This window comes from Nannobrachium achirus (assembly GCF_963921795.1).
Source record: "Nannobrachium achirus genome assembly, chromosome: 24".
Classification (NCBI taxonomy): domain Eukaryota; kingdom Metazoa; phylum Chordata; class Actinopteri; order Myctophiformes; family Myctophidae; genus Nannobrachium; species Nannobrachium achirus.
In genome coordinates this window covers 26,322,000-26,335,949 of record NC_137831.1, presented here as the reverse complement: position 1 = coordinate 26,335,949, position 13,950 = coordinate 26,322,000, and the positions used below count along the sequence as shown (strand labels likewise).

Here is a 13,950-nt window from a genome sequence, read left to right as displayed (position 1 = left end):
AATACTGATATATTATTGATTTCAGCTATTACAATTCCAAACATGACCTGCTTTAATTCTGTCTATATTAGTATAGTATAGTGGTAGTATTAAAATGTATTTTTTTCATGTCCAATGTGTTTGTATTTAGGTTCACAAAGTTAACATGAGTATATAACTGAATGCGTTTGAAATTAAATCAAAATGTTACATTTCAAGATTCCAATAAAAAAAAATATAATTCAGGATTCCAATTCAAAAGAAGCAAAAATAGCAGATCTACAAGCTCAAAACACATTGCGCTGCGATGCGTTTTGAGCTTGTAGATCTGCTGTTTTTGCTTCTTGAGTATGAGATACTAGAATGACAAAGTGGGATGTAGCAATATGCAATGTGGCCCTCTGGAATGAAGGTGGAAATATAGCGGCCCTCGCCATCATCAAAGTTGCCCACCCCTGCTCTAGATTCTAGAATACTGGGCTGACTAATACAGACTACGCATTTCGGGTGGGAATTTAGACACTAATGTAGCCCCATTGTGTGTGTGTATGTGTGTGCATGTGTGAGATGTATTACACTCATTCACACGCCCAATGAGTACAACCACAGTATTCTGTGTTTTCTCTCCCCAGACAACATGGGGATACAGAGACGTTAGTTGTTGATGTTCTTGTTGTTGTTTTGAAATAGAAGGAAAGCCCTCAATCATAGTGATCAGTAGACTTCTGCTGCTAATTAAGAGACGAGTCCCTTGTCATTGGCAGGGCTCCCGGTTTTGACAAACAAAGGCCCGCCGGGCCCCAAACTGTATCACTTTGAAAACAAGTTGCTTTCAGCTGCCATTAACACAGCATTCATTTCTGTCCCTCAAGGTGAAAGCTCAGCTCGCGTGCATTTGCTCGCTTGTACAGAATATTCTCGCATAATTTAATAATGAAAGTGTGGAGTCAGGGGCGTCATTTGGGGTCTCAGGGGATAGCAATTCGTCACTGTCAGGCAGAAACCTTGTATCTCCAAGTTTCAAATTTGTGCATTTATTCGCAAAGTAAAGCACTGCTTCCTCATACAAGGCCATCGCACAAAAGTAGTGAAAACAGCTGATCTACAAGCACACAACGCCTCGCAGTGCGAGGCGTTGTGTGCTTGTTAGATCTGCTGTTTTCACTAGTTTAGTTCATTTTTTTAAATGATAAATACAAAGTGAACGGTTTTGGACATACAAGGTTTCCACCCGACATGACGAATTGCAACCCCCCAAAGTGTTCACATTTAACCAAACATTCTGTTCTTTTGTGGATATTTTCCTCAACATAAAAAAAAAATATATATATATAATAATCTGACTGTATGACATGATGTACGTGTGATGTGTGTCACATGTTATAGACACGTGTTTTCATGTCTGCAGCCATACATTAATTAACCGCTTTCAAACCTGGCATCCCTATTACAGGCCATGATATTTTCCAAGGGTATTGGATGTACAAGCTCACAACTACGACGCAACGTGACACATTGTGGAGCTTGGAGTGAAGTTCTTAACCCATTCAGAACGGGGACACTATATTATCATTATTTTATGCTTTAACTATTGAAAAATAGCTGATATATAATATACTGCGAGCTTGTAGATCTGCTATTTTAGAAAAATCGTGAAAATTAGAATTTTGACCCGATTCTATAAGTGTCTTTTGAATCCTTCTAAGATTTTTTGAAAAACCTATGTTTCTATGTCAGCAATCTGGCTGGCCATCGTCAAAGAAAAGGTCCTTCTCACTTAAAGGTATATTCAGTGATTGTATTTCATTCAAATAAAAATATAATTGGTAAATTTTTCATTCATTCTCCTCACTAGAACGTGTGCCGGGCCGGCCACTTTCATTATCACTGAATACACCTTTAACCGGAGCTCAGTTAGTCTGTTTTGAGAGACTACTATGTCAGTGGTTCTCAAACCTTTTCGTGTGAAGGACCCCCAACTCAAAATATTTAGTTCCAGGGACCACCCAGAAGCAAAATTTTTGTTACAAACGTTCACTTTGAAAACACATATTCAAAGATTTGCACACATTTTCACAACTTTTTCAAAAATAGCAGATCTACAAGCTCGCAGCGCGGCACTCGGTGCCGCGCTGTGAGCTTGTAGATCTGCTATTTTTCACTGGATGAAGCATTCAATAATACTAGGCCTAAATGGGTTCCGTTTCCATGTTCCCGTCTCCCCCAGGCCTCCACAGCTCGTACGGCAGCCACCCCAGCCAGCTGGACCCCGAGCTGCGCGCCGCGCTGTCCCCCGACTGTCACATGACTCCCGTGTTCGACGACCGCTCCTTCCACAGCCCGCTGTACCACAGCCCCTCCCACGACCCGCAGGGCACCCTCTACAGGACAAGCACAGGTACTGCACACAGAGAAACCAGGCGCCACCATTGTTCAAGGTTCCTATATAACTCAGAGGTTCTCAAAAGTTGGGTCGTGGCATGCCCTGGGGTCCTTAATGGGGGTTCCAGGGGGTCTCTGTGCAAAAGCAGGAGCATTTTGAAACTCTTCAGCCCTGTTTCATACTGTTTTTTTGTTTTAGGGGTACAACACGTGAGCTTGAAGATCTGTTATTTTAGATTTTATTTTTTAATTTTTTAAATCAAAATAAAAATCAATTAGAAAAACTTTTAGATTGGCTGTTTTGGAGAGAAAACAATATAATATTAACAATAACAATATTTAACAACACTTAATCTTCTCCTATGTCCGCAGCTAATATCGACTTGGGGATCCTTGACATCAAAATGTTTGACTACCACTGCTAAAATGGAATATAATGGAAACTGTTCTGCACACTTTATTCACGATTGATAACTTATTCATGATTTATTCAAAAATGTTTTATGTTTTATGCTTTAACTATTGAAAAATAGCAGATCTACAAGCTCACAGCGAGCTTGTAGATCTATTTTTGAAAAGTCGTGAAAATTTGAATTTTGACCCGATTCTATAAGTGTCTTTTGAATCCTTCAAAGGTTTTTTGAAAAAACTATGTTTCTATGTCAGCAATCTGGCCAGCCGTTGTCAAAGAAAAGGTCCTTTTCACTTAACTGGTCTGGAGCTCAGTTAGTCTGTTCTTGAGAGACTACTATGTCAGTGGTTCTCAAACCTTTTCATGTGAAGGACCCCCAAAATGATATTTATTTGGCCACAGACCCACCATCTCAAAATATCTAGTTCCAGGGACCCCCCAGAAGCAAAATCTGAGTTACAAACGTTCGCTTTGAAAATACATATATTCAAAGATTTGCACACATTTTCACGACTTTTTCAAAAATAGCAGATCTACAAGCTCGCACTCGGTGCCGCGCTGTGAGCTTGTATATCTGCTATTTTTTAATAGTTAAAGCATCCAATAATTTTAGGCCTAAATGGGCTAATATGAATGTGGTCATGAGTGCAAAACAATGTTTGATTTCTCAGGAATGTATTTGCCTGCTTGCCGCTCACATATATTCCCCATTTCAGTAAACCTCTACAGTAGAATTGGAAGCATTTAAGTTGCTTTCGAAACATCTCAAGAGACCACGTTTTTAGATCCCCCAGGTAAACTTGCTATATTAATTTTAGCGTTCTTCTTAGTCATTCTGTCTAACAATCATTTTAGGTATTTGTTAGAACGGCAATTCCCAGGATTCAGTTTGAAACCAAATTATATCTAGATTTCAGATAAAAGGCCTTCTAAGGAGGTTAGAGGCATTGTTGGGTTAAAGTGGGGAACCAGGCCATTTTACATGAATCAGGGTGCAGAATCGGAAAAACATGGTTCCCAAGCAAAAAAAAAAGGGGGGGGGGGTTAGCTCATAGATCTGCTGTTTTTGAAAAATCTTGAAAATTGGTGCAAATCTTTGAATAATATGTTTTTTGATATGTTCTCAGATCTTTGCTTCTGAGGGTCCCTAGAACAAAACATTTTGAGATGGGGTTTGGTGGCCAAATAATACATATCATTCCAGGGGTTCCTTTTGACATGAAGTTTGAGGACCACTGATTTCAGAAAACTGTTAGTATTTAGAAGACGTTTGTAGAATCAGGTCCTCAGCTCTTGTGGGTCAAACACATTTCTTTCATGTTGGCATGATTTGTTGCGACTCTTCCTGTGTCCAGGTTTAGGAACCCTCCCGCGGGCTACCAGCCATTGTGGCACATTGCCGTACCAAAGAAACAGCAGCTACGGCCTGAGCTCCGCAGCGCTGTACACCGAGTCCTACAGGGTTTCCCAGCAGGGGCTGTCCGCGGACCCCCTCTACCCCAGACACTCTGGGCTGGTGGAGAGGATGGCCACGCGCTCACCCTCCATAGACAGCATGCACAAAGACCCCAGGTACGCACACACGCACGCACGTTTTTACTACTTGTGAGGTCATTGACATACTCTTTGGATAAACGTCACTGTCATGCGCCATATCCTTATGAGTGAAATCACCGGCCCAATTGTTTTTTATTTTTTTGGAAAACAGTTCACATATGACTTTGGTTCTCATCCTTTTCAGGCCGCGACCCCCAGAATAATCATATTTTAACTGGATACCCCCCCCCCCTCTCTTCGAGCACTAAGGCTGGACTCACACAGCTGCGTGAAACATCTTCTCCGTATCGGCTGAGAATGGCCACTGGGGGCGCCGTACTAATGCATTGTCAATGGAAGGTTGTTTGGTTTTTTGTCGTTGCCGTGTCTCAAGCTCAACCGCAGCCTGTCTTTTGGCCAAGAGACACGGCAACGACAAAACACCAAACAACCTTCCATTGACAATGCATTAGTACGGCGCCCCCAGTGGCCATTCTCAGCCGATACGGAGAAGATGTTTCACGCAGCTGTGTGTGGGACGCCTAAGAGTTGAGGCATTACATTTTGTAAACACGGTTCTGTTGTGAAAATAGCAGATCTACATGCATGTAGATCGGCTATTTTCACAATTTCTGCCTCTAATATTTGACAATTTGGCCAATGTTTAATTTGTAATTTATTGAGACACTATGGTATTTTCAATAGAAAAAAAAATACTCTGTGACCAAGGGGATAGCGGCCTCTAGTGGCAGTGATGTCTTCGGTCTATTTTAATGGTTCTCAATCTGTGGGTCGGGACCCCTAGAGGGTCAACTCCCGGGGGAAACCTCATAAAAACATGATTTGTGTTTGTGTCCCAAAAAATAAATCTACTTTAAGTAACATGTGAGGGGTCAAACTAGAGGTTTTTCATGATGCTGAATCCATTACAAGCATTTGTTTTGCACGAAAAACATTCCATGGGCTACAAATGGCCCCCACAAAACAGTGAAAAGTGACGATTCATCACTAAACCATCGTTTTGTGGGTCCGATTTTAGCCCAAGGAATGTTTTTTGTGCAAAACATATGCTTGCAATGGATTCAGCATCATGAAAAACCCCTAGTTTGACCCCTCACATGCTACTTGAAGCAGATTTATTTTTTTGTATTTTTTTAGTAAATTAATGGGACACAAACACAAATTTGTTTTTTTATGAGGTTTCCCCCGGGAGTTGAATTTCAACCTTTTAGTACATATTATTACACACCTTTAGAAACACATTGGTGAAGACATTTCTTGGTAACGATTTACTTCGAAGATTGGTCAAATATCTTATAAAATCCCCTTACTATCTCTCTCTCTCTCTCTCCCTCCCTCCCTCCCAGGGAGTTTGCGTGGCGTGACCCGGAGCTTCCAGAGGTGATCCACATGCTCCAGCATCACTTCCCGTCGGTCCAGGCCAACGCTGCCGCCTACCTCCAGCACCTCTGTTATGGAGACAACAGGGTCAAGGTGGAGGTGAGGACAATGGTCACAGTGGTGCATCTGAACACAAGCCGTAGCCGATGCGTCAGATGTGTGCATTTCCATCTATTTCCCAGTTTATCCTCTGGGGCAGTGCCAATGAAGTGCTGGTTTTCCGGATGTCTAGTTCTTTGACTAGTGCTATTTTTAGAAGTGAGGACAGAGGGATGCACGCACGCAACATGAAAAATCTGCACGTGCAGCATAAAAACATTATCCATGCGCAGCAATATGACGAGATTGTGATAGCACACTTTGACACTTGAAAACATTGCATTACATAGATAATATAATTAAATCGATACATTTGACAAATTAATATGTCCCCCCCCCCCCTCACCCTGACGAGCACTAAGAGTTGAGGCATTGCATTTTGTATAGCACGGTTCTTGTGTCGCGAGGCGTTGTGAGCATGTAGATCGGCCATTTTCACAATTTCTGCCTCTAATATTTGACAATTTGCCCAATGTTTAATTTGTCATTTTAGAGCTATTAAAAAGTCCTTAAATTGTAATTTTTTAAATGTGCAGATACCCTCTAGTCTAGATACACTTTGATTGAACTCTATGTTGGTTTGTTTAGTGAGAAAACAATGTTGCACAATAAGTTAATCATCTGGGGACCCCCCCAGAATAACTTGGGGGGACCCCTGAGCTAATCTACTGGGGGAGAGTGTTTTCTGCTGGTGTTTCACTCCGAGTGTATCAAAGGGTGCGTTCGGAAATGCGCACCGGGTCTGGTTAGAGTTAGGGTTAGGGTTAGTTTTAGGCATAGTTTTACTGAGGTTAGGGTTAGGATTAGGGTTGGGTTTAGGCACTCACTACCCTGAGCACACACCCGGTGCGCATTTCCGAACGCAGCCTTTGATACACTCGGACTGAAACACCTGCAGAAAACACTCTCCCAATCTACTGGGGTGTTGAACGAACGGTGGTGTCCCCCTCTCTTGCAGGTGTCTCACCTGGGCGGCATCCAGCATCTGGTGGACCTGCTGGACCACAAGGTGAGCGAGGTGCAGAAGAGCGCGTGCGGGGCCCTCAGGAACCTGGTGTACGGCAAGGCCACCGACGACAACAAGGTGGCACTGAGGAACTGCGGCGGCGTGCCGGCCCTGCTGCGCCTGCTGAGGAAGACCACGGACAATGAGGTCCGCGAGCTGGTCACCGGTACGTCTGCTCAGTGCTCACCAGTGGTGGTGGAAAAAGTACACCTTTTTAAAGGTGTTATGTCACGCACCGAAATATTACATTATGCTACAGTACTGTTAGCTCACAGGGTCTTTTTCCAAAAAGTTTGAAAAGGGGGCGGGACCGTATCAGTTAGTTAGAGTGAATGTATACTTCGTCCGCTGCACCGTGCCGAACACAACGTGTTGCGTTCCCGGCGTGTTGTGAGCTTTTGAAGCATGGTTATTTTCTGTCACCACACGGATACACACACACACACACACACACACACACACACACACACACACACACACACACACACACACACACACACACACACACACACACACACACACACACACACACACACACACACATACGTTTAGTGTTGGGGGCAGAGGAGGAGAAGTGCTCACTGCTGAACAACAGTGAATAGCTCCGCGGTCGCTCCGGTTGCTTTATTGATTAAACTGAAGGACACAGCCGCAAGAAAAGTCCAGAACTCTGGATACTAACTAATCTTGGGGAGTGTGATATTTTTCACTGCTGATTAGGATACAGCAGCAGTGACAACACAGAAATGTGTGTGGGGAGGAATCAATTGGCATAACGTATAAATTGGGTAGAAAAAGAAAAATCACACTCGTGTGAACTGAGCGGTGGTGTGTGTGTGTGTGTGTGTGTGTGTGTGTGTGTGCCCCCTGTGTGTGTGTGTGTGTGTGTGTGTGTGTGTGTGTGCCCCCTGTGTGTGTTTGTGTGTGAGTGTGCCTGGCCTAGCCTGGCCTATCCTGAACAACAGCGCCCCTCCCTTAACATGTGTGGTCAGAAAAGGTTACTGCAGGGCAGGCTACATACCCGGAGACAGACAGACAGACAGACAAACAGACAAACAGACAGACAGACCCACACACACGGCCACGTATAGGAGCGTTGTGACCACCGCTCAAAAATTGTTGTGCACATCCAAATAATACACTGGTGCAGGACAAAAGGTAAACGATACCGACCAACAACTGGAGGCTATTTTTACAGTAATTTGGAGAGGAATGTGTGTGTGTGTGTGTGTGTGTGTGTGTGTGTGTGTGTGTGTGTGTGTGTGTGTGTGTGTGTGTGTGTGTGTGTGTGTGTGTGTGTGTGTGTGTGTGTGTGTGTGTGTGTGTGCGTGCGTGCGTGCGTGCGTGCGTGCGTGTCTAATCTATTGCATAGTGAACACTACAGAATCATTCCGCCTTTGCCAACAATGAAGCTGTACATACAGTATTGTGTGGCAGGTACACATGGCATAGTATGTGCTGTTGCAAGGTGGGACTCATCGTCTTGGGCGAAGACAACATACCTGATGACCTGTAGGCCTACATCTTAGTGTGGCTTCTTGCGTGGCCAGCCTATGATGTCAGTCATGTCCATATGTTTCAGGCCAATCCGACCTCCATTGACTTTCAGTATGAAAAATAACAAAATGTACATAAGTGAAAACCAAATTCTGGGATTTATGTCCTGCTTGCACAAGGAATGTGTTTCTGTTTTGGTTCAGTGGTTTGCGAGAGTAGCCCTAGACAGATAGACAGACAACCCCACGCACGCACGGACGCACACACATCACAATCTCTGTCCTTTTCCTGTAGTTTATGGATCACAATGGAAACAATCCTTTTTAATTTTTTGCGATTTTGGCTTTTGAACCCATTATGGACGGGTACACATTGATGTTACCCCCTCATGCCGGGAACACATTTTTGTGTATTACAGTACATGTATAGTATGTAGGGATGCCAACCGCCATAAAACACCACGAAGAAGAAGAAGAAGAAGTATAGTATGTAGTACAGTATTTTTTGAAAAATATTTTTTTTCTATGAAAGCCAAAGGTGTAAGCCAGGGTTCCCCAATTAGTTTCCCCCAAGGGCCGAATTACAGTATGTCTAGGGTACCAAGCCGAGGGCCACAACATTGCAGGGGGCGACGGTGGCGTTCCCGCTACTCCAGTGACAGTTCAGATATCGTCGTTGTCAGGTGAAAATCCTGTATGTCCAAAACCGTCCGTTTTGAATTTCTCATTTTAAAAATTCTTTCAACTAATGAAAACAGCCGATCTACAAGCACACAACGCCTCGCGGTGCGAGGCGTTGTGTGCTTGTAGATCTGCTGTCTTCACTACTTTTGTGCGATGGCCTTATATGATTTGACGATATACTAGTGTTGTTGCTGCTCTTATACCACCATTATTACTGGGGTTGGTATGGGCCAGACAGTAGCCCCCCGCGGGCCGCAAATGGCCCGCAGGCCGCCTATTGGGGAACCCTGGTGTAAGCCATCAAATAGTTTGGAAATTTGGTTTCTAGCTGCTACAGAGACTGAGTAATACTTATTCCAGAAAAACAGTGGGTAATTTTCAAATCAGACTTAATGGCCTAAATGGGTTAACAGATATATATTTATGTCCTCTCCAGGCGTGCTGTGGAACCTGTCGTCGTGCGACGCAGTCAAGATGACGATCATCCGCGACGCGCTGACCACGCTGTGCAACACGGTGGTCATCCCGCACTCGGGCTGGAGCACGGCGCCGCACCGCGACCAGCACAAGCTCAAGTTCCACTCATCCCTGCTGCTGAGGAACACCACCGGCTGCCTGAGGTGGGTGCGCGTGTGTGTGTGTGTGTGTGTGTGTGTGTGTGTGTGTGTGTGTGTGCGCGTGTGTGCGTGTGTGTGTGTGTGTGTGTGTGTGTGTGTGTGTGTGTGTGTGTGTGTGTGTGTACACAGACCGCATCTTTGTCACATTAGACTTTAACCACTTTAACCATTAAAGAGGCCGCGCAGAGGGCGAGGTCGCGCAGGACAGAATTCATTATTAATATATATCGGACCAGTTACCCATATATGGAGATCCCTGATACCCATATATGGAGATCCAAGTACATGGAGTATGGGCATATTGGTTGGATCGGTGGTTAAAAAAAAAAAAAAAAGAAATTGTTTCATACAACTGTACATTGTGCAAGTACAGTAACGGCAGGGGAAGCAGCTAAGAACATAGGCAAAAATCGGAGCTATTCGTGTGCAAAAGTTGGAGTCTAGAACTAACCGTTTGCTGTGAGACCCCAGACATGCTTACTCAGTTACTTGTTATGTGAAGGTCCTACAGTATGACATCTATGATGTCTGACATCATACATACAATCCCTTTTATGCCCTTATATGGAGATCCCTGTCTGTAGAACCAGCCACACTGGTTAGACTGACATGTATATATACTGTATATAAATTGGCATTCACAGATATGGGCTTAATATTGATGATCAGGGATCTCCATATATGGGCATAAAAAGGATTCTGTTACTGTGGTTCCCCTTCCCCTGACATCTTAGTGATGTCAGAGCATGATGTATTTTTTTTGTAATATTATAATTTACTAGTCCTGTGCCCGGGGGTGTGCGATGAGGGATTGAATGTAGGAGTCTCAGAAGTAATGTTGGAGAACCCAGACCGGTGTCACCATAGTCACCATCGATGTCCAGTTGTGCAATACCCGTTGTGAGAAATAGACTTTGTGAGGACAACTTAACTGGTTCTCACAAGAAAAATTGATTTATGTGTAGACATGTGCCAGTAGTGTTGTGCACCAAAAATAGCAGATCTACAGGCTCTCATTGTGACAGATCTCTTTTATTTTTTATGTTTTAGTGTTGAATTATTTATTTTTATATCAATTATCATAATAATAATGGCATTCATAAAATCGTTAATGTCCCCCACAAGCACAGCAATACAGACATGCGTGCGTGCGTGCGTGCGTGCGTGTGTGTGTCATGTTTTGGTGAAAAATTAAAGGTTTTTCTTTTTTTCCTCCTCCTCACATCCAGTAAGCTGGATGCGAGCCGACAAAATAAACAAACAAACGCACACACTGTGTCGACAACGTGTGTGTTGCCATGTCTGGTGCCTCCAGGGAGACGCAAAACAAACACACCATTTTGTTTATGAAGGAAGTAAGTAGGTCAGAGAGGCTTCTTGGTTGGTATCTGCCGAGCAACAAGCAACAAACTCTTGTTGTTTCGCACCGGCTCCCGACATTTGCGGTTTCATGGAAGAGTTAGAATAGAGAAAGGAAAAAAGGGTGTGGAAAAGAAACAAGAAAACAAGTACAAGAAACAGTCAAAGAGTCAGCATCAATATGCAATGGGGGCGGCAGTGGCTCAGCGGGTAGAGCGGCCACTTTGAACCCAGAAGGTTCTCATTTCGATACCGGGTTTCCCTCAGAGTTAGTGTCGAAGTGTCCTTGAGCAAGAAGACGCTGAACCGATGAGCAGGCCTGGTGACTTGTATGGTATTCCTCTGCCATCAGTGTGTGAATGTAATGCAGAATCATTTTGAAGCGCCTTGGATAGGCGCTATAGGCTATACATTATAGAAAAATCAAACCTCGGTTCGAAGTGAAGCGGTGAATTTTTATTTTATGTGTTCTAGTGCTATGCAATCTGTGTTCTAGATCTATACATTCTGTGTTCTAGATCTATACTTTCTATGTGCTTTAGTTCTATATTTTTATGAATTCTGAATGAGTGAATGATTTTGTCTGGAGGGCCAAATTGGCATGTGAAGCTTGACCAATCCTCAATTGGTCAAGCATGCACGGGACATGTACAGGACAGACAAAATTGACCAATCAGATGTACGGGACATGTACGGGACAGACAAAGCCACACCTTGGAAGCGGCTTTCACCGCTTCAAAAATGCAAGATTTACCATTTTATACATAAGGTGTATTCATAATACAGTATTATGCTGAGTTGACGGTGTCCGGAATCAAACCCAGAATTTTTTCCCGATTAAAAACTGAGCTCTCTACCGACTAAGCTACCTTGCCACTTCTAGGTCCGAGAACCTTTATGCCAGCTAAAGTGAACCTGTTTTTTGTTAACCTTTTTAACTGAAGTTATCTGGCTTGAAAATAGTTAACTGAAGTTATCTCTTGGACAATATAATGTCCAATTGGTCATGCTTCACTTGACATCACAATATACAATATACTGTAAATGACAGAATTCCTCAAGACCTGCGTCAGTGTAACCACACTTGCAATTTCCCAGAATTGCACCTTTCTGGTTAATATATTTTGTGTTTGTTTGTTTGTTTTTGGGGGGTGTGAAAGAACGCCCGAGGCGAACAACCAAACTCCCCAAGACACCACGTGCCGTCTGCGTCTTAAAAGCAACCTGTGAACAGACTTGTTACTTTCTTCTTCTTTTTTTTTAACTTTCTCACACCGAGACATAAACCAGAACAGCTGAGGGCAGCACAGTGATATCTACAACCCCTGTCCCAAGGCTGAGGTATTCTAAACAGCACCGATGTGCATTTTATTACTGTAAGCAGTGCGCTCTTTGCACCAGGGATGTGTCAATATACAGTATTTGAACCCACTGTGATATTCTGCCCTGTGTGTTTTCCCGAACACACAAAAAATAAATAAACCGCCGGCAAGCAACCTCAGCTGAACCCACTGTTAAGTGTTGCATTTCGCCGCTTGTCTGGGCAGAGAGACCTTGTATCACGATACTTTAATGTTTTTCTTTTTCATTAATTAACCCATTTAGAACGGGTACACCTTATTGTGTATTATTATTTCATGCTTTAACTATTGAAAAATAGCAGATATACAAGCTCACAGCGCGGCACCGAGTGCCGCGCTGCGAGCTTGTAGATCTGCTATTTTTGAAAAATCGTGAAAATTTGAATTTTGACCCGATTCTATAAGTGTCTTTTGAATCCTAAGGTTTTTTGAAAACCTATGTTTCTATGTCAGCAATCTGGCCAGCCATCGTCAAAGAAAAGGTCCTCAAAATGATATGTATTTGGCCACGGACTCCCATCTCAAAATATTTAGTTCCAGGGACCCCCCCCCCCCCCCCCCCCCAGAAGCAAAATTTGAGTTACAAACTTTCGCTTTGGAAACACATATATTCAAAGATTTGCACACATTTTCATGACTTTTTTAAAAATAGCAGATCTACAAGCTTGCAGCTGTGAGCTTGTATATCTGCTATTTTTTAATAGCTAAAGCATTAAATAATTCTAGGCCTAATGTCCTACTTCGTTGTACAAGCGTGTTGTGCAGAAACAACCATTACGGACGCATTGTGACGCGTCATGAGCTTGTGAATCTGCATTTTTTTTTAATATACTTTGGAAAAATAGCAGAGTGGTGTCTTTGGGTTTTATGAATATTAATTGAACCATAAAATGTATTAAAAGGATACCTGGCTAATAAGCCTTATATGCCTCAATGTATTATAATTGCCCTCTATAAATCAAATTGAAAATAGAATAAAAACTATTTATTTGATCTTTTACTCAAGCGGGACATTTGTCCATGTGTGGTCTAGCCTTATGGAATTTATGGAATGCATGTGCAAGTAAAAAACAACCTAATACTTCCTAAGGTTAAATATGAGCATCAAATCAATATTTTAAACATGTTTTATTTTCACATTCCATAGGGCTGGACCACACATGGACACATGACATCATCAACTTGGAACGGGCATTGTCTCGCTTGAGTGAAAGATTAACTTTTTCTAAAATAAATACAATATTTAAGGAATTTATTTATATTTTTAGAGGGCAATTATAATGTATTAAGGCATGTAAGTCTTATTAGCCAGGGATCCTAAGCGCAAGCGCTTGTTACTAAATAATAACTATAACAATAATAATAACTAAATAACGAATAACTATTGGATCCACTGGAACACTGTTATTTTCCTGAAAAGTTAACAGTTTTGGACATACAAGGTTTCCGCCCGAAAGCGGGCGATTTGGAAAGGCAAGGGATTGCTGAGTGTGCATCTCATTTTTAGCAACGCCCTGCTTTAGATCCATACACACACACGCACGCACGCACGCACGCACGCACACACACGCGCGCGCACACACACACACACACACACACACACACACACACACACACA

At 42.9% G+C, this 13,950-nt stretch overlaps 1 protein-coding gene across 1 annotated transcript in view; it reads left to right on the top strand.

The window, feature by feature from the left end:
* LOC308279979 (plakophilin-4-like) overlaps window positions 1-13,950 on the top strand; it is a gene marked incomplete at its 3' end in the record, with an annotated part of 51,831 nt that overhangs the window by 11,295 nt on the left and 26,586 nt on the right. Inside the window, exons 4-8 of the mRNA XM_080720217.1 lie at window positions 2,207-2,377; window positions 4,129-4,345; window positions 5,677-5,809; window positions 6,768-6,981; window positions 9,432-9,615. Of these exons, the coding sequence (XP_080576343.1) occupies window positions 2,207-2,377; window positions 4,129-4,345; window positions 5,677-5,809; window positions 6,768-6,981; window positions 9,432-9,615 (919 nt within the window). The remainder of the gene's footprint in view (window positions 1-2,206; window positions 2,378-4,128; window positions 4,346-5,676; window positions 5,810-6,767; window positions 6,982-9,431; window positions 9,616-13,950) is intronic.